At 35.7% G+C, this 21,004-nt stretch overlaps 2 protein-coding genes across 16 annotated transcripts in view; one reads left to right on the top strand and one right to left on the bottom strand.

The window, feature by feature from the left end:
• Ccdc66 (coiled-coil domain containing 66) overlaps positions 1 to 11,563 on the top strand; it is a 33,252-nt gene extending 21,689 nt beyond the window's left edge. For 5 of the 10 annotated variants that reach the window (XM_021244077.2, XM_013065411.3, XM_021244075.2 and 2 more), the window contains 8 exons: positions 973 to 1,134; positions 2,932 to 3,076; positions 3,627 to 3,767; positions 6,068 to 6,555; positions 7,168 to 7,208; positions 8,039 to 8,304; positions 8,480 to 8,604; positions 9,853 to 11,563. In XM_021244077.2, the coding sequence (XP_021099736.2) occupies positions 973 to 1,134; positions 2,932 to 3,076; positions 3,627 to 3,767; positions 6,068 to 6,555; positions 7,168 to 7,208; positions 8,039 to 8,304; positions 8,480 to 8,604; positions 9,853 to 9,942 (1,458 nt within the window). In that variant the 3' untranslated portion in view covers positions 9,943 to 11,563. Of the gene's footprint in view, positions 1 to 972; positions 1,135 to 2,931; positions 3,077 to 3,626; positions 3,768 to 6,067; positions 6,556 to 7,167; positions 7,209 to 8,038; positions 8,305 to 8,479; positions 9,082 to 9,852 lie in introns of those variants that run through there. The other 5 variants (XM_021244074.2, XM_013065412.3, XR_015439181.1 and 2 more) reach the window with 5 other exon arrangements.
• Positions 11,037 to 21,004, bottom strand: part of Tasor (transcription activation suppressor) — a 49,431-nt gene continuing 39,463 nt past the window's right edge. The window contains exons 18-24 of one of the 6 annotated variants that reach the window (XM_087181495.1): positions 18,542 to 19,470; positions 15,842 to 15,964; positions 15,236 to 15,395; positions 14,789 to 14,897; positions 12,953 to 13,131; positions 12,603 to 12,767; positions 11,037 to 11,996 (exon numbers count right to left, since the gene is read on the bottom strand). In XM_087181495.1, the coding sequence (XP_087037621.1) occupies positions 11,941 to 11,996; positions 12,603 to 12,767; positions 12,953 to 13,131; positions 14,789 to 14,897; positions 15,236 to 15,395; positions 15,842 to 15,964; positions 18,542 to 19,470 (1,721 nt within the window). In that variant the 3' untranslated portion in view covers positions 11,037 to 11,940. Of the gene's footprint in view, positions 11,997 to 12,602; positions 12,768 to 12,952; positions 13,132 to 14,695; positions 14,898 to 15,235; positions 15,396 to 15,841; positions 15,965 to 18,541; positions 19,471 to 21,004 lie in introns of those variants that run through there. The other 5 variants (XM_087181492.1, XM_087181493.1, XM_087181496.1 and 2 more) reach the window with 5 other exon arrangements.

Raw genomic sequence — 21,004 nt, 5'->3', positions numbered from 1 at the left:
GGACTGTCTTAAAAGAATTTGTACTGTTTTAGATTGTTACTGTTAGGATATTTTTTGTTTTGTTTTTTGAGACAGGTTCTCACTATGTGGTTCAAGCTGATCTTTAACTCACTACGTAGCCCATGCTGGCCTTGAGCTCGGAGTGATCCTCCTGCCTAAGCCTTGCAAGTGCTGGAATTACAGGCATGTGCTACTACACCCAGCTAGTGTTAGGTATTTCTTCATCGATTTCTTTCTTCAGTTCTGTTCGGGTTAATAATTAGTTCTTTGAAAGGGATTAATATAGGGATTTGAAGCAGAATTATGATTAAGAAATCCAGAAAGTAATATAAGCATCTAAGATTAAAACTCTCCCAATTTTAGTCTAATACACTAAAGAGACTTAAATGTCTGAATCACTTTTTGTTGCCTTTTTTAGTTCTCCCTTTTCTTCAGTCTAATGCTCTCCCAACTGAACTATTTCAGCCTTGTTCTCTCTTTTCTGAAATCAAAATTTTCTTTCATTTTCTTTTGTTTTTTGAGATGGAGGGGACTTGCTATGTTGCCCAGGTGATGTCTTCTAAGTTCTGGGCTCAAGTGAGCCTCCCACTTCATCTTCCAGTGTAGTTGGGAAATAGGCATGTCCCTAGCTGAATAATTCTGTAACTATAACTTCTGATACATGAATAATTCAGCACAATGTTTCACTCTTACTGCATTCGTTGAACAGTTCATATACCATCTGCCATTTACCAGTTGTTATGCTAAGTAATGAGAATATTTCTGTCAGTTTTCCTAGTAGCCTTCCTGGGATTGAAGCAAAAAAGCGTGTAGAACTTGAAGATGGGAGAAATACATTACAGAATTTGATATTTTTAACTTTACACATACATAGTATTTCCTGTATACAGTACTGATGAAACTTTATTCTGAAACCAAAACAAATGCTTCACAGGTTTTTGTGGCAATGATTTATGTGATTATTTATGATAGAAAGCAATCACTGCTCAGGTGGAAGAGAAACGCAAGAGGAAGCAATTGGAGGAAGAGAAAAGAAAGAAGGAAGAGCAGGAAGAGGAACGTCGCTTGACACGGGAACAAGAAGAGATGCAGAAACAGAATGAAGAAGATATACTTAAGCAAAAACAAAAGGAAGTAGGTCTTTATATTTTCACTTAACATTTTAGAATAAAAACTCATTTTTGAGGGCAGTGAGAAGCTCAACATTTTTATGCAGTTTGAAATTGTGAAGCTATTTGTGGAGACATTAAAGCTATGTTTGAAGGAGCTTGAGAAAATTTCATTATTTCACAATATAGTTCTCAAATGCTGTACTGCTTTGGCATTTTCTGATAAGTGGGAGGTCAGGATCAGTTATAGCTCAAAGTTAAAGTTACCTCATGGTTGATTTTGATATCCTAGATACTAGATGTATGCTTTATTTCTGAGCATGATTATTAATTGCAGCTGTAAAAGAAGTGATTGGCCTTTCTATTCATATCCACCTATAAATAGAATCCTTTCTTTTCTGGCTGTACTGGAAATTGAACTTGGGGTCTTCACATTGAGCTACATCCCTTTTATTTTTATTTTGGGATAGGGTCTTGCTAAGTCACTAAATTGCCCAGGCTGGGCTCAAATTTGTGATCCTCCTGCCGGCCTGCCAGAGTGCTAGGATTATTAAGTGTGTTCCATGTCCAGCCCTGAAGCATATTTTTACAGAGTGCTTGAGATTGATAATATATATAGTTCATTGCTGTGTTAGTGATTTCCTCTGTGCTAAGTAATAGCCTTTTTAATTAGAATAGGTATCTGGGGCCGAGGATTTAGCTCAGTGGTTTCGCCGCCGGCTGCGCAAGTGCAAGGACCTGAGTTCAATCCCTAGTACCAAAAAAAAAAAAAAAAAAAAAAATAGAATAGGTAACTGGTTGGCCAAGAGAACCCCTTTATTTAGCGATTCAGATAGGATGGTTTGGGTGGTAGCAAGTGCCATATTTGAGTGAGCCTGACGGAGCAGTGACATTCAACTGCCATCGATTTAAAGGTTTAAGAGAGTAGAACACAGGTGAGTGTGGTGGCACATGGCTATAGTCACAGCAGTCTGAAAGGCTGAAGCAGGAGGATCACAAGTTTGAGTTCAGGCAGGGTGATTTAGCAAGAAGTTGACTAAAGAAAAAATAAGTAAGTGGATATAGTTCAGCATGAAGGCCCTAGGTTCAATATCCTGTACCGCAAAAACAAAAACTGGAAAAACACAAAGTGCACTTTTTGCTTTTTCCTACTTTATACCTTCTACTCCAAAATTGACTGACAAAGGTGGATAGGGTCTGGGTTCCAATTTCTTTGAGTACATATATATATACATATGAGAAAATCAAAAGTATCATTTGCTTGCATTGTAAGTGACCATAAACACTTGTGTTTTGCTTTTTATTATTTACTTGTAATCTTAGTAGAATTATAAGATTGACCATCACTTTTTGAAACTTTGAAAACATTATGTATGGGTAAACTTTAAATTGATAAAAAGTTCTTATGTTTGTGATTTAATATGGTGGTAGAAAAATGTATTAAAATGTAAGTTGCAGCCAGGAATGATGGCACACACCTGTAATCCCAGGTACTGGGGAGGCCAGGATCACAGGTTAGAGCCCAGCCTGGACAACACAATGAGACCCCATCTCAAAACATAAACATGAGGCTGGGGATTTAGCTCAGTGGTTTTGCCGCCTGCTGCAAAGCTCGAGGACCCGAGTTCGATCTCTGGTACTAAAAAATAAATAAATAAATGTGAGCTCCGTAAGGGCCCCATTAACTGTTAAACTTCAGTATTTAGACAGTACCTGACAAGGTACTGGAAAAGGTTAGAACATACTACTGAGAGAGACTAGTCAGTGCTGTAAGAAGTTTGATAGTTGTTTTTAATAACTTTGTACATGTCAATATTGATAGGAAATCATGACTCTCAAGACAAATGAGCTATTCCAGGCAATGCAGAGAGCACAGGAGCTGGCTCAAAGACTGAAACAAGAACAAAGAATCCGAGAACTGGATCAAAAGGGACATGACACTTCCAGATTGGTTAAAAATCTTGGTGGTAATTAAGCAGAATTTTATTTGTAATACTTTTTGCAGATGATTTTAAATATTTGCCTATTTTTATTACAAATAATGCACCTGAATACACCTAACTAAATATTTTTAAAGGTATTTCAGATCTTAAACTAACTTTTAAAATAGTAGAAATTGCCTTAAAAGTAGAATGTTATATTTTTCACATTATAGTAATCCTGTGACACAGGTAAAAGGTGCACTTTCTCATTTTTATTAAGAAAATAATTACTAAGTTATCTTCCTAAATTTAGTGAAGGATAAGAATACAAGCAACTTTTTGCAGGAAAATTTATGCTAATCTTTCTTAATGTTTATTGTAGTACTGATTCTGATTAAATTGAGTCTTGGGTTTACTTATTGCTATACATAATTCTTTAAAAGAATTTTTTTGCAGTGCTGAGAATTGAACCCAGGACCCTCATGTGTGCTAGACAGATGTTACCATTTAGCTGAATCCCCAACTCCTTATACCCAATTTCTATTACTAATAATCCTGGAGTGCTGTTTTGAGATAATGTATTTCTCCTTGCCAGTTGATAAGGTACATGTGGAATATAATGCATCCACTAACATTTCAAATTCAAGATATGACTTTGATGAAGCTGGTGGTAAAACAAATAGATATATCAGTTCTACTACGACTTCTCCCAAAAAGGACACCGGTGTGCAAACAGGTATTCACATAGTAATTCTTTTTTTTTTTTTTTTTGGGGGTACCAGGGATTGAACTCAGGACCTTGAGCTTGTAAGGCAGGTGGCATAACCACTGAGCTAAATCCCTGGCTTGTAGTAATTCTGATTAGATTTTAAATTTGGAAATTAAAGTCACAAAGCAATTAGCATGATGTTCCACTTAAAATTTAAAAGTTAAAGAAATTTGAAGTTTTAAAGAAAATAAATCATCTGTTTTTAATTTTCATAGGCTTTAAGATATAAATCACTATAAAATGTACCCTTTTAAAGGGTAAAATTCAGTTTAGGATATTCATACTTGTGCATTTTGTAACCACAATCAATTCTAGAAACTTTTCATCACTCAGAAGAAACCTAGTAACCCATTAGCCATTTTCTATTTCCCCTTTCTTCTCCAATTCATGTTCTGTCTTGGAATATTTGCCTATTCTGGATATTTTGTGTAAATGGAATACTGCCATATGTGGCCTTTTATCTCTGGCTTCTCTGACTTCAGCATGCTGTTCTAAGGTTCATTCTTGATGTAGTATAAATTCTCTTATTAGTATTTGATTCCTTTTTATTGTTGAATAATATCCCACATTTTGTTTGTTCATGGACATTTACTTCCAAGTTATATGCTGCTACGAATACTCATACATATTTGCAGTTCTCTTGGGAGAATTGGTGAGTTGGTAACTTTAATTTTGAGGAACTACCAAACTATCCTCCAAAACAACTGTATCATTTTACATTCCCACAAATACTGTTTGAGGTTGCTGATTTCTCCATCTCCTTGCCAACAGAGGTTTTTAAGACGGTATCTTATGTGGTGTTGATTTACATTTTCCTAGTAACTGATAATATTGAGCTTCTTTATATGTGCAAATGGTTTTAAGCTTTTCCTAAGGTAATACGGCAATATCTATGTTGGGTATCATTATAATAGGTCTCTGTGCTTATTTTTTTTTTTTTTGCACAAATGTACTGTTTTCTTTTTATTAGAAAAAAGGGGGCAGGGTTGGGATTTATATATCAAAGTCAGCGCAATTTTCATGTTTCACAATTTTGTCGCTAGACATATCCCCAAATTCCTTCAATCCATTTGGGAAGTTTTTAGCCCTTCCCATTTTTAGAAATTTTTCATAGCATAGGAGTAGAATCTGGCTACATTGCCCAAGCTGGTCTCAAACTTTTTTTTTTTGGTACTAGGGAATCAAACTCGGGTCCTTGTGCCTGCGCAGCAGGCAGCGAAACCACTGAGCTTAATTCCCGGCCCCTGGTCTGAAACTTTTGGGCTCATTTGATCCTGCCTTGACTTTCTGAGTAGCGGGGACTACTGGCATACATACTCTACTGCACTCAGCTTTTCTTTCTTTTAAATAACTTCATTATCAGTTGACCTTGTCAAAACTTGTGGCTCTTGGGGATATGATAGTAACTTAGAAACAAAAACCAATTTCATCAGCCATAAGTTAGGAAATAATATTGTTCACTCTGTAGTTGGGTAGCCTCAAATTCAAAATGTCTTAAGGAAATCCTAACATTCCACTGCTTTCTGCCAGTTAGTTTTGGGCTTTATGTCAATAAAACACCAGATTAGCCACATCATGTGAAGTGGATGGTGATAGTGGCTATATAGCATTGTGGATCTGCTTGGTGCTACTGAAATACATGCTTCAAAATTATTAAAATGGAAGTTTTGGAGAAAATGGAACCTTTGTATACGACTGGTTGAAATGTAAAATGGTGCAGCTGCTATAGAAAACAGTATGGCCTTTCTTTAAAAAATTAAAAATAGAATTACCATATCATCCAGCAATTATATAATGGTATATATCCCAAAGTACTAAGTAAGATCTCAAAGATATACTTGGACACCTGTGTTTACAGCAACAACATTTACAAACTCATAGGTGGAAGCAATCTGTCCGTACAGATAAAATGTGGTATGTACTAATCAATGAAATACTAGCATTATGAAGTTCTCTTATGTACAACATGGATGACCTTTGAGTACTTACTCTATGCTAAGTGAATAAGCAAGTCACAAAGCAAACAGAACTCCATTTATCTGAGGTTTCTACAATAAGTCAGTTTATAAAGACACAAAGTAGAATGGTGGTTTCCAGCAGAGGGGGGAGGGGAATGGGGAGTTAGCTGTTAAATAGGTATATAGTTTCACTTCTGAAGTCTTAAGAGGGTGGTAACTAATGAAATTATTTAATGACTTTAGTATAAAATGATTAAAATTGTAGCATATACACTTTTTAAAAAAATAATCATTTGAAACTTTTTTTAGATGACTTAAATACAGGAATATTCACCAGTACAGAACCACACTGTGGACCAATAATAGAGACGGAAGTTATATATTGTTCATCTCCCGAGATTTCTGTAGAATTTAATGGTCAGTTTAACAAAGACAAGCAAGAACTTGGTGAGGATAAAGGAGCCAACTTAGAAAAAGAAAACAATTGGTATGACCAGTGTAATTACTTCATAAGAACAGAGAAGAAACAAATACAACATACAAAGAAATGTCCTAAAAGGCCTGATTGGAATATAAATAAGCCTCTCAAAAGGTATGTTCCAGCATCAGAAAAGTACCCTAAACAGCTTCAAAAGCAGAGAGAAGAAAAGAAGGTAAGGCGGCAGATGGAACTGCTTCATTTGGTAGAGAGAAATAATCCTGAACACCTCTGTCAAAATAGAAGCACTTCGCCAGAAGTTCTTCAGTCATTCCATCAAGAAACTGAGTCAAAGATCGGGTGGCATCTTTTCAAAAAGGTAAAGCTCTTATTTTAAAGCATGTATTGACATTTCTAAATTTTTTTTTTTTTTTTTTGGTACCGGGGATTGAACTTGGGACCTTGTGGTGGCGAGGTGGGCGGTGGAACCACTGAACTAAATCCTGGCCCTGACATTTCTAAATTTAAGCCAAAATTCTCTACATACATGTTTTGACAAGGCCATTCTTCAAGAGTTAACAGCAAACCATAGCCTGTGGGCAAATCCACTTTGCAGCCCATTTCTGTAAATAAAGTTTTATAGCTATGCCTAATCATAATCATTTATGAATTAACTATGACTGGCTTTATACTGTACCACCATAGATGAGTAGATACAGCAGAGACCACATGGCCCAAAAAGCTGACAATGTGTCATGTGTGGCCCTTTACAGAGTTTGCACTTCTCTAAATAGCCATTCAAAACCCTTATTTATAGTCAGTGAAATTGCAAATTATGGTCTGACTGGAAAAATACTAAATCACTCGATTCTACTACCTAGTAAGTTACTCAAATATTGTCCTCAGATTATTTGAACAAGTAACCATTAAAAGTACCTGAGGACATTGTGGAAATGTAAAATACACCTATTTTTATGTTTCCGTCTTTTAGGAAGAACCATCTCTGAAAATTCATTCATTCAGCAAGGAAAGGTATGTGGATTATTTCTATAGCTACTTGGTACATTCTGTGTGGAACAAGAGCTGCAAAACATGTGCTCAAACATCAAGGTGAGATTAGACACATAGTGGATGAAGACAGTAAAATGAAAGGGTATGGCTTCTTGGTGAAGGTACATGTTTAAGGGGATATAGCATTTTAGCTAGACTAGGCCTAAGTAGGAATGTGGGTGACATTTTCTATTAGATTTAACTGTTGATTTTCCAAGTGCATCTACAATGGAGTAGGCACTCTACTTGAGGCCGGTGGGGCGGGGGAGTGAATAAGGACAATGAGAAATTCAGTTAAGCAGTGGGAGATTTAGAACTATTAAAATTTAAATTTTTGTCTTACATGTATAAACCAGTAGTTTAGAGTTGCCTCAGAATGTCACTTATAGCAAATTTAGTTAAGATGATGAAGACATTATGGTGAATTATCTAAGGAGAAACATGAAGCTTAAACCCAGCTAACACTGATCTTTAGGATCTATTTTTTTCCATTAGACTAGAGTACATATATCCTTAGCCTAGCACTAGTAAAATCTCAAATTAATTTTTCTGTTGCCCTGTCGTAGGAAATTAGAGGCTTTGGGCTAGTATACATGATGTTCCTAAAAATGGTACAGGTGTGTTTCAAATAAGTCGAAATGTGATTAAAGAGATGTGTTTAATCTAAAATACACAATTTTTTTTTGGTACCGGGGATCGAACTCAGGACCTTGTGCTTGCAAGGGAGGTAGCAGTGCCACTGAGCTAAATCCTTGGCTCACAGTTTCTTATTAAAGATTCTCAAGACTGTAATTATACTTTTTTAAAAATAGGTTTCAGTCATCATCACCAGTTCCACCTACGAAAAGCAGAACACAACAGACTCAGACTACTGCATTACACCTACCACTAAAAAATAGTAGCTGTGAAAGAGAGAGTCTGATGCTAGGCAGTAGTCAAACAGAATTATCAGCTGGGATGCCTGAATTGCCCCATTTTATTCCCTACGTTCGAACAAATGAGATTTATTACCTGGATCCAGATGCACCATTGTCTAGGCCTTCAACTGAGGACCCTCAGTACCAAAATAATTCTTGTGGTAAGTAACCATGTATTCTTTCTGAAAAAATTGAAGATCAGTGTGACCCCTCCCCTCCAACCCTAATTTTATTTGTAAGTGACCCCTGCACTTAGTTCTAAAAAGTATCATATAAGGTACACCTTATATCATCATTAGAAATATATGTGACTTTTTTAGTTTTATCTTGCTTTAGATTGTGACCAAGAACAACAGCTGTGCAACTCTGACCTTGTCAAGGATCCACTTCTTAATCCTAACTTGCTGAAAAACAGGGATCAACAGCAAGCAATCCTTAAGGGACTGTCAGAATTGAGACAGGTATGAGTTTTCCATCAAATCTAGACATGACTATTCAGTGTGGAATGGGGGGAACTGGCTGTTTTATGTGACTTACATCCCAGTTTTTAAGAACAAGTACTTCAGTTAAATGGAAATAAAATGGAACTTTCCTCAAATTTGCTTTCACCTTACCATCTTTAAAAATGTCTTTCAGTATAAAATCATGAGACAGTTTTATTGAATAAAAATGCATACATTTAAATGGCAAAACATGATCAGTAATGCCCAGTTACGCCCTAAAAGTTTTTAACCAGTGTGGTCTACAGTTCTTTAAAATGTATGTGTTGGCAGTTTAGAACAGAACATTGTCTGTCCCAAAGAATAATTATAATTTTGAAACTATATGCATAACTTTACTCGCTAGACTTTTTCTCCCAGTCCAGTTTTTTTGGTCTCATAACTTTGTTCTTATCAGATTATTATAACTTGGCTGCATCCATTAAAACCTATCCCTGAGCTTTTGACTCATGTGTTCTTTTCACATCCACTCATTTACCAATGCCAAAAAGTTGGTTCAGGTGTTGCTTTCCTTTTATACTGCTAAAAACCACCCTACTCTGGCCCATTTACTCATTCGAAGACAAATTAAAATGAGGTTGTGTGCCAGCTCTGGTTACAGATAACAGGAGATTCATATAACTCAGCCTTGGTAACTCACAAAAGAGCTCCAAAGGCGAGAGGAAGGAGTATAATGTACATTCACCAAACCAGTATACCCTTGCCTTATTTCAGCAGAGCTCTTACATTAGCCACTAAGATTAGTGCTGTCACAATAAACAATGGACTTTAAGGAAGTCTTCAGTATCTCATCCCCATTTTAAGAGCACTTGGGAGTGGAATTTCATCTTGAAGCCTCATCATTAGGGAAGGTTTTTTTTTTTTTTTTTCCATTATGGAGGTTTTTAAAAGTCATCCCTACTGGTAAAAACAATCTTACAAGGGGCCAGGGATTTAGCTCAGTGGTTTTGCCACCTGCTGTACAAGTGCAAGGACCCGAGTTCGATCCCCGGGTACCCCCCCCCCCCAAATCTTACATATAATACCTATGTAACATCCAAATTAGGTCTAGTACAAAAAAATCACCAAAAAATTCCAGACCAAGCTTCAGCTATGGCCAACTAGTTAATAACAGTTCTATCCTGAGTTAAATACTAACAGGACAAGAATATAAGGAATTTCCAATTTGGCTACTGTATATACTTTACTAATATATCAATGTGATTTCAGGGCCTTCTCCAGAAGCAAAAGGAGTTGGAAACTAATCTCATGCCTTTAGCTGCAAATCAAGAAAAGAATTTTAATTCATTTAAAATTTAGAAAGCAATTTTTGTCTTCCAAATGATAAAATGTGCTCATTGATCAGCTGTGTTCAAAGCCTAGTTTTATTTTTCAAATGCTCATTAAAAACTTGTACATTACATAGTAAAATGCTTTTTTCTTAATAAAACATTTTTAAAAAAAGTAACGTAAAAAATTTTTTCTGCTGTCAGTCTGGGTGTTTATAAAGTCCTATAAAAAAAAATTCTACTTACCTTAATAAAGCCTGAATTTCCTTGTTAACATCGTTCTTCCATACCTTTTATGTAGATGACTAACACCAATCATGCATTTCGTTTCATAAAAAGTTCTTCTGCTGTGCTACATCTATGCTCTTACTAAAAATAATCCAAATTCAGTTTAGGCTCCTGTAGGAGTTTTTCATTTCTCTAAAATCTGTTTTTATTTTACTATAGAAAATGCAACTTTCAAAAGCATAAAAGTTAACTTTAGTAAAGAGAGGCGATAGATATGGGTTAGTAAGGGTTTGAAATTATCTCCACCTTACATTTTATGCGTGAATTCACTATAGCACTAAATTGCTGAGTAAAGGGTAAATAAGACCACTCAAAAATATACATCTAAGACTACAAGTTCCAAATTGTTTAATGCCTTTGATAACAACAGAAGCCCCATGTTTTGAAACTGATTTGGTCAATTATTACAGAAGCACTGAAAATCATAATTATCAAATACTCTCAAAAAGTTGATCAAAACTGAAATAAGGTGAATTTTTACATGTCTAAGCCTATAAGATTAAAAAATAATGCTGCTTGCTATTAAGTCCTATGTACATAAGTTTTTACCTAAATGAAACGGTATTGTTAGAAACATCTTGCGGTACAGAGCCAAACTCCTATAAATATTAACATCACTGGCTTATACCTGTGTAAAACATTATACAAAAGCTTAAATCAAAATAGTTTGTATTATCCAACATTACAGGAAAAAAAGTAAAACCACTGCTTTTACCATCTTTCTATAAACACCTAATTTTACATATAAAACAGGCTTCAATTTGAAGCTCAAGTACAGGTAACAGACAAATGTAGAACTTAAAAAGTGCCACCATGAGATAATTCAAGTACAATATGTTAGAAATATATATATATTTATTTGTTTTCAGATGTTTTAACTGTTACAGGCCATCATGATTTAAATAAGAGAAAAACATTTCAGAAAGGATAAGAAACCTTGTGTTTAGAGAATATAAACTGTAAATTCACTGTTAAACAGAAGAGGTCCACAACAACCAAAGTTACTGTATCTTTTTTCAACATGGCCTGGAAGAATCATTTTTTTCTCCAATCTAATGGAGATGTACATTGAGTATAAGCAGATAAAAAGGAATTTTCATTTTCTTCAGTCTGACTTGATGAAAGGGGATATGATGTCCCCAGAAATGTCTGATGAGTGAGAACATTAAAATGACTAAACTGATGGGACATATTTAATGGACTCTGAGAAACCTGAAAGACGCTATACAAATCTTGCTCTGCTGAATTGCTGTTCTCTCCTTCAGGACAGACTCTATCAACAGAAGTGCTCTCTTCAGAATCAATTTGGGAAGTCTTATCTTCTAATAAACTTTTTTGCACGTCAAGAGACGATTGCAACCCAATTTGAGTATTCTTTTTTTGATTTCTTCCACTTGATCCTGTGTTTTCTTTCGCCAATATTTCTGAATGAGAATTGCTGCATACTTCTATATGTGAGATCTCATCCCCTGAATCCAGAGACATATCCTCTTCATCCTTTTCATCGTTTTCTAAAAGAGCTACATTTAAAAAACAAAAAGTCCTCCTCTATTGAAATACACAGTTTATTTAAGTTTTAAAATTATACACTACTCACACAATATAACGCTTCAGGGTCAGCAAGTCCACAATCCCTTAAAGCTTGGTCTTCTGCCACAAGTTCACTTAGTCACAACACTCACACTAGGTGTGAATGTCCATACAATCCGATGCTAAAAGCTTCTGCGAAATGTGTTCACGTTTAATGTTGGGAAATCCCAACTCCCAGCTCCAAAGGGGTTAATGTCAAAACAGCATCTAAAGTTATACGGTAATTCAGTATTTGACAAGACAAATATAAAATAAAATTTCTGACATCTAGCTTCACTGGGTTACTAAATGGGTTAGCTGTATCTAATGTTTGATCATCTCTGCTTTTAACTGAAAACAGTAGTACATCTTTCATTTTACACAGATTTGAAACCAAAGCAGAGGCCATCTCACAAAAGACTGAGGCTATAATAGCCCTACTGTATTATAATTAAATTGCTTTATAAATCAGATCTAGTGGCCCAATGCTGAATCTCAATAACCAGTTTCCTACTTTTTTCTTAATAAAACCCCTTTGTTGGACAACAGTCAGTGAAGCTTACATACTCTCAGAAAATGCATAATCCATAGTATTAGTCCATAGTATAAACAAATGCATACAGCAATATATAATAACTAAAACCTTGTCTTGATTACAATGTGATAGATGAATATATCTAGTGCATTTTAATCTCAGAATGATAAATGCCTTGAAACTAACCCTAAGGTTTATACTGAGGTGAGCAGCTTCAAAATAGGCACTTCATTATTTGATAACAGACAAAAACATTCCTTTTTTTCTGTCTTAAATGAAAAAAACTACTGAAAAGTTACCTGACTGTGACTCAAGATTCTCATTAACACCAAGGAACGGAAGGCTTTCTTCTGCAATTGAGTTGTGATAGCCCACAAGATTTTTAAAGTTCTGCATAAAGTCTTCAGCAGTTGCAACTACTATTCCATTATCTGTATAACTGGAAAGCATCTTGATATTCTTCTCTAAATTAAAAAAAACAGGTTCATGATAAAGCACTTGAAAGTAGACATGGACAAATAATAATGCCTGACTCCTAGCCTCAACAAAATCCTTTTCTACTCATGTTCAGAATTAGAGCTTAACAGTTCTAATTCATTCATTCATATTTCTGTGTTCATAGCAGAAAGCTTAAGAGTGTTCTCTTTACCTGTTAAAAAGACTATGTGTCGTTGCTGTATGTTCTGAGCCTGAAGTCTGATAAGGCAATCCAGTTCTGGAGCATTTCGAGTTTGTGAATCACAACTGTGGTATGACAAAATTTCAACCAGATGTTTCTTCTGATAGACATTCAGAAGTGTCAACAGACTTAGAGCTTTACCATTCAACCTGAAATTAGCCAGAGTTCAGTATCTGTATCTACACTAAAATTTAATATGAAAATTTTTGCTTCAGATTAAAACCACTAATTCTCAATTGAGGCAACTAATGATTACATTGCTCAGTTCAGTGTCTGACACAGGGATGCTTCATAAAGAATAGCCCTTAAGTAAGATGGAGGGATGAGGGGAGATATGTGTCAAAGCTTGAAGGTAAGCTACTCAGTTTATGCTAAAATTTTAACCAATCATTCTACTTGCTAATATGGTTTTTAGTTTTATTAATTTTGAATTTTAATGAAGGACTATCAACAAATACACAATTCAGCTATTTCTCTAACACATGGCAACGAGTGACAAATTACTGGGTATTTAGGAAATGAAGGTTCTTCTAACTCAAGACAAGTTACACTTCTGGGTCTCAGTATTTCTTATATAAAGACAGTAATACAAATTAAGATTTCCTGTATGTCTACTTCACAGGCTTTAAAGATGACTAAGTTTTTAAAAAGTAAATTGCCGGGGTTAGTCATGCCTGTAATACCAGTTACCTGGGAGAATGAGGCAGGAGGATCATGAGTTTGAGGCCAGTCTGGGCAATTTACCAAGACTTTCTCTTAAAATAAAAAGGGATAGGAAGTAGCTCAGGGATGGACTATCCTAGGTTTGATCTCCATTATTACAAACAAAGAGAAAAAAATAAAGGTATTGCTACAAAGACCTAAACACTTTGAAATTATTTAAACCTGAATTTCCTGCCAAGTACCATGGAATGTCAACAATTACAAGAAATAAATGTTCTATGGTCTAAGTTTAGGAAATGCTGATTGATACAATATAAAACATCATTCTCAACTAGAGTTTCTGAAATCCTTTAATGTATAAATTATCTTTTATGGACTTGCTACTAGGATATAATATCTCAGACTCATCAGATCACTATGACTGTGGAGCCTCTCAAGTGACTAGTTCTCTGAGAAACTCAAATCAGGGATGTTAGAAATAACACAATAAATGAATCTCATCACAAATCTGCTCATAAGGTTGAGACTAACCCTTGTGCAAATATATGTGACTTAGCTATCTAAGGTAGTTATTCCGAGAGGGCTTGATCTGGTTGTCATACAGTTTTTTAAAAAGGCATAGTGGTGGCACACGCATATAATGCCAACACTCTGGAAGGCTGGGGCAGGATAACTGCAGGTTTGAGCCAGCCTGAGCAATTTAGCAACTTAGTCTCAAAAAATAAAAAGGGTTCAGTATGTAGCTCTGTAAATTCCCAAGTACCACAAGCAAGCAAGCAAATAAATTCTGGTTAGTCTACTCACAACAGATTAAGCCAATTTTACCTATACACATAGCACAGAACTTCACCAAACATCTATTTATCACGTCATCTTAAAAAGACTAATAATTCAGTATTTATACTATTATACCTGGCTATGGACACCTGTAAAAACAGCAATGTCCATAATCTACAAACATGGCTAAGAGAAAAATTTTTGTGAATACTGTGTTAAAATCAACAACCACTGGGCCGGGGATTTAGCTCAGTGAGTGGTTCTGGAGCCTACCTTGCAAGCAGCACAAGGTCCCGAGTTCAATCCATGGTACCAAAAAAAACAAAAAAACAAACAACCATTATAGAGTTATTTTCCAAATCTTACCTGCCCAGTTCCTTTAGCCTTTTCTGAAATTTACAGTGCACTTTCCACTGCCATTTGCCTTCTGGAGTACTAAGTTCTTCAAGGAATGTCAAAAAAATTTTAAGGCTCTCTGTTAGAGATAATGAAGTTCAATAAGTAACAATCCTCCACACCTGAATTATTAAAGTGTTCATATTACATAGAAACTCCTACTTTCCTATGTACTATTTTCATTCTCTTTTACCTTCCACTAAAGGGAAAGACAGCTCTGAAAATGTATCTGAACATTAAAAAAATACTGATGACAACAATACTAATAACACCTCAGGAAAAGATGTAAATGTACTAGTTATCTGTGGCTGGCAGAATAAATAGATAATACATTAAAAAGTACCAGTTGCTAGTTTTAGTTTTCTAACAACAGGGGTGGGTGGGAGGGGGGACATATGCTCAAAAGAATAATCTTACCAATTGTGACAACCTCTGGATTTAGAATTGACTCATCAGATACAATAAAGCCTCCAGATACAAATAACTCATTGTATGTATGATTTTTAACATCATCCAGGCTATCAACACCAGCAAAACTAACACAGGGGAGGGTCTTTAAAGTCACCAAGCCAGGTACCTATTAAAAGCCAAAATAAAATAGAAATAAAGATGGATAAAGAAATGAACTGGAACTTGTATGAAGTAAACTCCAAGAAAAGTCCAACAAAAATGCCATTAGGCTCATCCAGATTAGTGCATTCACCTGGAAAGTCATACAAAAATACTGCTTCTGGGCCGGGGATTTAGCCCAGTGGTGCCACCGCCTGCCTGGCAAGTACAAGGTCCAGAGTTCGACCCCCAGTACCAAAAAAATAAAGAAATTAATAATAATAATAATAATACTCTCTAGATTATTTCCCAATACATGAACCAACCAACGTTTACGTACTAGAGAACCTATGATGAACAAAAGTACATTAAGGACACAATTTTATCTTTAAAGTTTATTTTAAAAACTTCAGCATCAGATTAAAAAATGTTTTAAAAATCAAAATAAGTAGTGAATTTGACTTAACATTCTACCTTGTGAATGAAACCTGCAATGTCTTCATTTTGAATAATAATCAATAGTTTATCTAATTTTGATCTTCTTTCCAAAAACTGTTCCGGGTGACATTCTGTATTGCCTAATTTGATAAGATATTCCTATTAAAGAAAAACAACTAAATCAGCATTAAAAGGCTTTTTTGCAAATATCAATTTAACACTAGAAATTGCAACATAAAGTGATAAACTTAACTAGGAAACTTAACTATGCAAATAGGAGACCTCAGTGCTCCCCACTCTTAACAGAAGAGTAACAAAAAGGTCAGAGCTTCACAAATCACTTTCATAATGTTAAGAGTGCTATACAATTAAATCCAAGTAAATGCCAGTGTGAAGTGCCAAAACTGTAAGAACAATGGATTAGCCCAAATTCTTCAGCCAGTTTTTAGTTACGGGAAACCCAGAGCCCAATCATTAACTACTCCACTCCTTCATTCTCTTCTTCCTTTCCTTAAGCAGACCTTTAGTTATTTGCAACAATATTACTGGAATACTCTTCAGAGTCACAAAAAACTTCTATGACGACTGAAGATCATTTAATTCACAACAGCTCAAGAAGTGTTCATATAGAGCCTTAGTATGTACAATGGTATTCACACTAATTAGCTATTTGTCAAGTTTATATCTTCAAACAAAGCCAACTGTCCCATCTAACACCTCCCTCCATGCTAGCGACATGGTACTATCTTTCACAAGACATAGGCAGTTAAGTCTATGAAGAGTTCCTTTTGCCCTTTGCTTGCTGGTAGAATTCCTGAACCCTGAAGCAAACTGCAGGATCCTGGAAGTCACATTCCTCATTTCACAGATACAGGAGATTAATTTTCTAAAGGTCAGCACTACTGGTCAGATAGCCACAATGAAAGCCCAGCATGCTTGACAAGCTAGCTACTGTTTTTCAAGAGCACCCTAAAGTGTTACATCCAACGAGGACATTTCTGTATATAAATCCCTAAATTAAAGCAGCATATTCTACAATGATTTTGCTCTAATCTCTGAAGCTTCTGGGGATCTCAGACTAGCTTAGTTAATGAAAAGGTAAATTACTGTCTGACAGCCCCTACTTGTGATTTTGGTCTTTTTACATTAAGAAGCTTCAAGTGCAATTTATCTTAGATAAGACTGTTTAATTCTTCTAAGCAGTACCCACTGGAAATTTTCCAGCAAAAATGTTATGACTATCAAAATCTAAACTTCATAATAACTTCTGTAGTCAAAATATTTGTTACAGTATGAATTAAAGTTCCAATCTGATTTCTACCAAATTTGTAATATAAAGAAGTCATTATTCTTTATTAAGTAATGACAGAAATGACTTGTTCCTATGTTAGAATGAATTCAAAGCACCATTCATAAGGAAATGTATTTCCTATTCCCTTCAATATAAATGTCACACAGGTATTACATTTTTAAAAGATGGAGGGAGGTGCAGTTAATGCTAAGCACATCAGAAGTCTGCCCAACCTTTCTCACCCAGCCCTCATTAATGTGGTGCTGTTCCCCCAAAGAGTTCTGTGTTTAGAAACATGTTTGAAATATTTTTGTTCAGAAGTTCTACATTCTCTCATACAGGGCAAAAATACAACCAAGTCTTATTTCCTCTTCCCAGAAAACCGGAAGACTCAGTTAGGAAGCACAACTGAGTACTCTGAATCCTCTTTCATTCCGATGCTTTTCAGGTCCTTGTTGAGCACCCAACTCATGACACACATAGACATCAGAGATCCCCAAAGACACATAAGGGTTAGTCACCTGTCAGTAGTACTGAGTTTCTGGGCCACTCTGGGTTGTAAGTTACTAATTTATAGTCCCTCTGTTTCCTCTAACAAAACAGGAAGACACTAGTCATAATAAGTAAATTCCATAAATGGGAACAAGTGTCTATTTCAAAAGCCTAGGCACTCCCTTAAGGAATTAAAATCTTGTTATTTGGTGAGCACTAATTAATAATACTAAACCACTGATATAATTGTTCCAATGTGTTGTAACTTACATGTAAATTATGTTAGCAAATTTTACATATCTATATCTTAATACACAAAGAGGTGGGTGTTTAGAATAAACACTTAAAATGTTAAGTCTACTCTATATCTTTGACAGAAAAAAATGCAGTGAGGAATCTTTCATGACTAGGGAGTTTTTCAGGGTCACTGAGTGTTTTTTTAAATCAATTAAAGCCACAGGGAGTCATGACAGGTTATCAAGAAACACTGCAAGAATGTATCATTAGGCCTTCCCTGGACAGTTTATTTGACTCACAACAACTTACTTTACCTTTTCTTATTTTGTTTCCCTTCATTAAAAACCCAAGTAAGCAACATTTAAAATCTCTACACTTTAAGGATATTTGGAGTATTACAGAGACTGATTTTTCTTCTTTTGCAGTGCTAAGGATCAAACCCAGGGCCTTCTACATGCTGGGCAAGCACTGTATCACTGAGCTACATACCCTGCCCCTTGCAGTATATATATACAAATGCTCTTAAAAATTGTACATAAGACTCTAAATTCTGATATATTTAGATCACAAGTTCTGAATTCAACTTACTAATCTATTTTAATTACTAAATTATGAAAATAAACAGTGAACTTTAAAAAAAACAAACTCCATTTTAAAGAGGTCAGGCCAACAAGACAAGCTTATACAGCATTACTATTACATTTTTGTTTAGTTACCTTTATTTCTTTACAGAGCATACTCTCTTCTTCTTCATGAATATAAAATTTCACAGTATTTTTCTGGACATCTTTCATGATTTTAACCAAACTGTTAAATACTTCAGGTTCTAACTGGCTTATGAAATTTGAAAGAGCAGGTTGGGCAGAAATGTTTACATCATTGGGTGATTGTGTTTCCTTTTCTTCTGGTTCCCGGGCAGAATCACCAGGTACTGTATGATCAGAAGTCACCATTAACTCAGTAGCATGGTGTGGCTGGTTCATTTCTCCTTCGGTTAAACCCAACGTTGAAGAGGAATGCTGTTCTTGAGAGTTGGCATCTTTCAAAGCATCACTACAAACTGGCTCAAGGAGGTGTTTATTGTTGTAGTCGCTTGAGGAAACTGATACAACATGCCTTTCAAGAGGATTCAATGTCTTTGTAGTACCAGAATCATTAGAATTAACTGGTGGCAAATTCCCACCCTTGTAAGATGCTTTAATAATAACAGTGTTTAGCTTTTCATGCACACCATCTACAAATTCCTGTATACCAGCTTTGGAAGTCTCAGAATATATGAACTTAGAAAGCCGTTTTAACTTCTCTTGTGTTGAAAACATAGGTGTAGGAATTTTACTGATATATAAAACATTGTTTTGCTTCAAAATCTCTTCTATCTTCCTAGAAAAGAGACTGTACTCTCCTAACACTGTTCTCTCTGTAGATTCACTCACTGTAGACGGCTCTGCTGACGCACACTGCTCTTCCATTGTCACCATCTGACCTGTCAATACATCATCCTCAGTGGTGCCCTTTAGTGTGTCTGTAAATGGAGAGGATGGAAACTGGTAATCAGAACTTCTCTGTCTACTTATTACCCGGGGGTCGTTAGGATGGGCCTCCTGGGGTGGCAGACACACCAGTTGTTCATCTGGTGATTTCATACCTATACAGGAAGAGTTATTATTATAAAAGCAATCCAGAAATCAACATTTGAAAACAAACTTTTAAATCACACACAAAAAAGATGAAGTATATATTAAGAACTAAATAAGGCATCAGAAAGTAAAATAGAAATTGCAACTACTGGTGTGAACCGTTTTTCCTATAGGCCTTACTGAGGCTAGTCTTTGGATTTCGGTAGGCAGATTAACAACATTGAATATTAATTTCTTTGTTTTCTTTTCAAAGTGTTCAGCAGAGCCTATGTGATATCAACACAAGTCATTGGTTCTTTTTGGTTCCTTACCATTCTGTACATCTGACTTTAGCAGATACATTTTAAACAGGGTACTCAGTTACATCAGCTTATTCAACTACTATATTCTTTATTGGTAATGTCAACTACGGTAACACTCCCTAGAGAACTGTGTACAAGGCAGGCGAAAAAGTGCAAAACAGAAACGCTGTGGGAATAACTGCCAAGCATTTAGGATTTAGGATAATCTGTTTTCAGAATTTTTCACTTGTGGGGTTGCCTGTGAATTTCCTGCAATGTTAGGAAAATGTTAGTTCATTGTATCAGAAAAAAAGTTCAACAAGACAAGAAGAGAATATATTTCATAGCAGTATTAAAAATATTACTTTTAGGGCCAGGGATTTAGCTCAATGGTTCCGCCACCTGCCTCAAAAGCACAAGGTCCTGAGTTCGATCCCTGGTACCAAAATAAAAAAAATAATAATACTTTTAACTGCACTTTCATAAGTGTTTCATTTGTTTGGAAAACAATTCCAAGGTGTTGGGAGCAATGCTACATAATTCTAGGGAAAAATCATTTGGTTAGCCTAGTTCTACAGCCTAGCTACAGAGTACCTCCAGCTTGGCCTCCAGTCACAACTGAGACTTCAGTGATCCAGTGATGCTGTGATTCTCCAGGACAAGAAACATCCTGGGAGAACAAACATCTGCTCAGTTCCTCATTGTTCTTGGACTGTTAACATCTTGTTTACCCAAGATGTACTGAACTCTCTGCAAGCCTTTTGTTACAACTTGTTTATCCCAATGTGAACTACTGAACTCTCTGCAAGTCATTTGTTACAAGTGTTTCTCCCGATGTACTGAACTCTCTGCAAGTCATTTGTTACGTTTGTTTCTCCCGATGTACTGAATAAAAGGTGCGGTAAGCTGGGGGCTTTTGTCTTTGCTGCCCAGAGCAGCACTGATCAGACCCAAAGCTCAGCTTCTTCTCAGTGTCATTTTTCTACCTTTCCTGTAATTCGCGGTGTGCTGCCGTGGCTCGCAGGAGGACCAGGACTCACTGCAGAGGTTCTGGTAACGTCCCCTTCCCCTGTTCCCTACACCAAGGGAAATAGGGACAGCTACTATCTCATTTATCTGCTCAGGATAAAAAGAGCTTTCAGTTAGCTGATGACAATGAGACGACAACTTTTGACTCTACAACCAGAGCAATCCACAAAATCATACTTTGCCCCACAAATATTAAATTCAAACATGGTATGTTTTCAAAACTTTTCAAAAC

This window comes from Heterocephalus glaber, unplaced genomic scaffold (genome assembly GCF_053883595.1).
Source record: "Heterocephalus glaber isolate CG9 unplaced genomic scaffold, H.glaber_assembly_v1.0 deba00001472, whole genome shotgun sequence".
NCBI classification, from domain to species: domain Eukaryota; kingdom Metazoa; phylum Chordata; class Mammalia; order Rodentia; family Bathyergidae; genus Heterocephalus; species Heterocephalus glaber.
The sequence above is the reverse complement of the archived record's forward strand: the minus strand, read 5'-3'. Positions and strand labels throughout refer to the sequence as shown.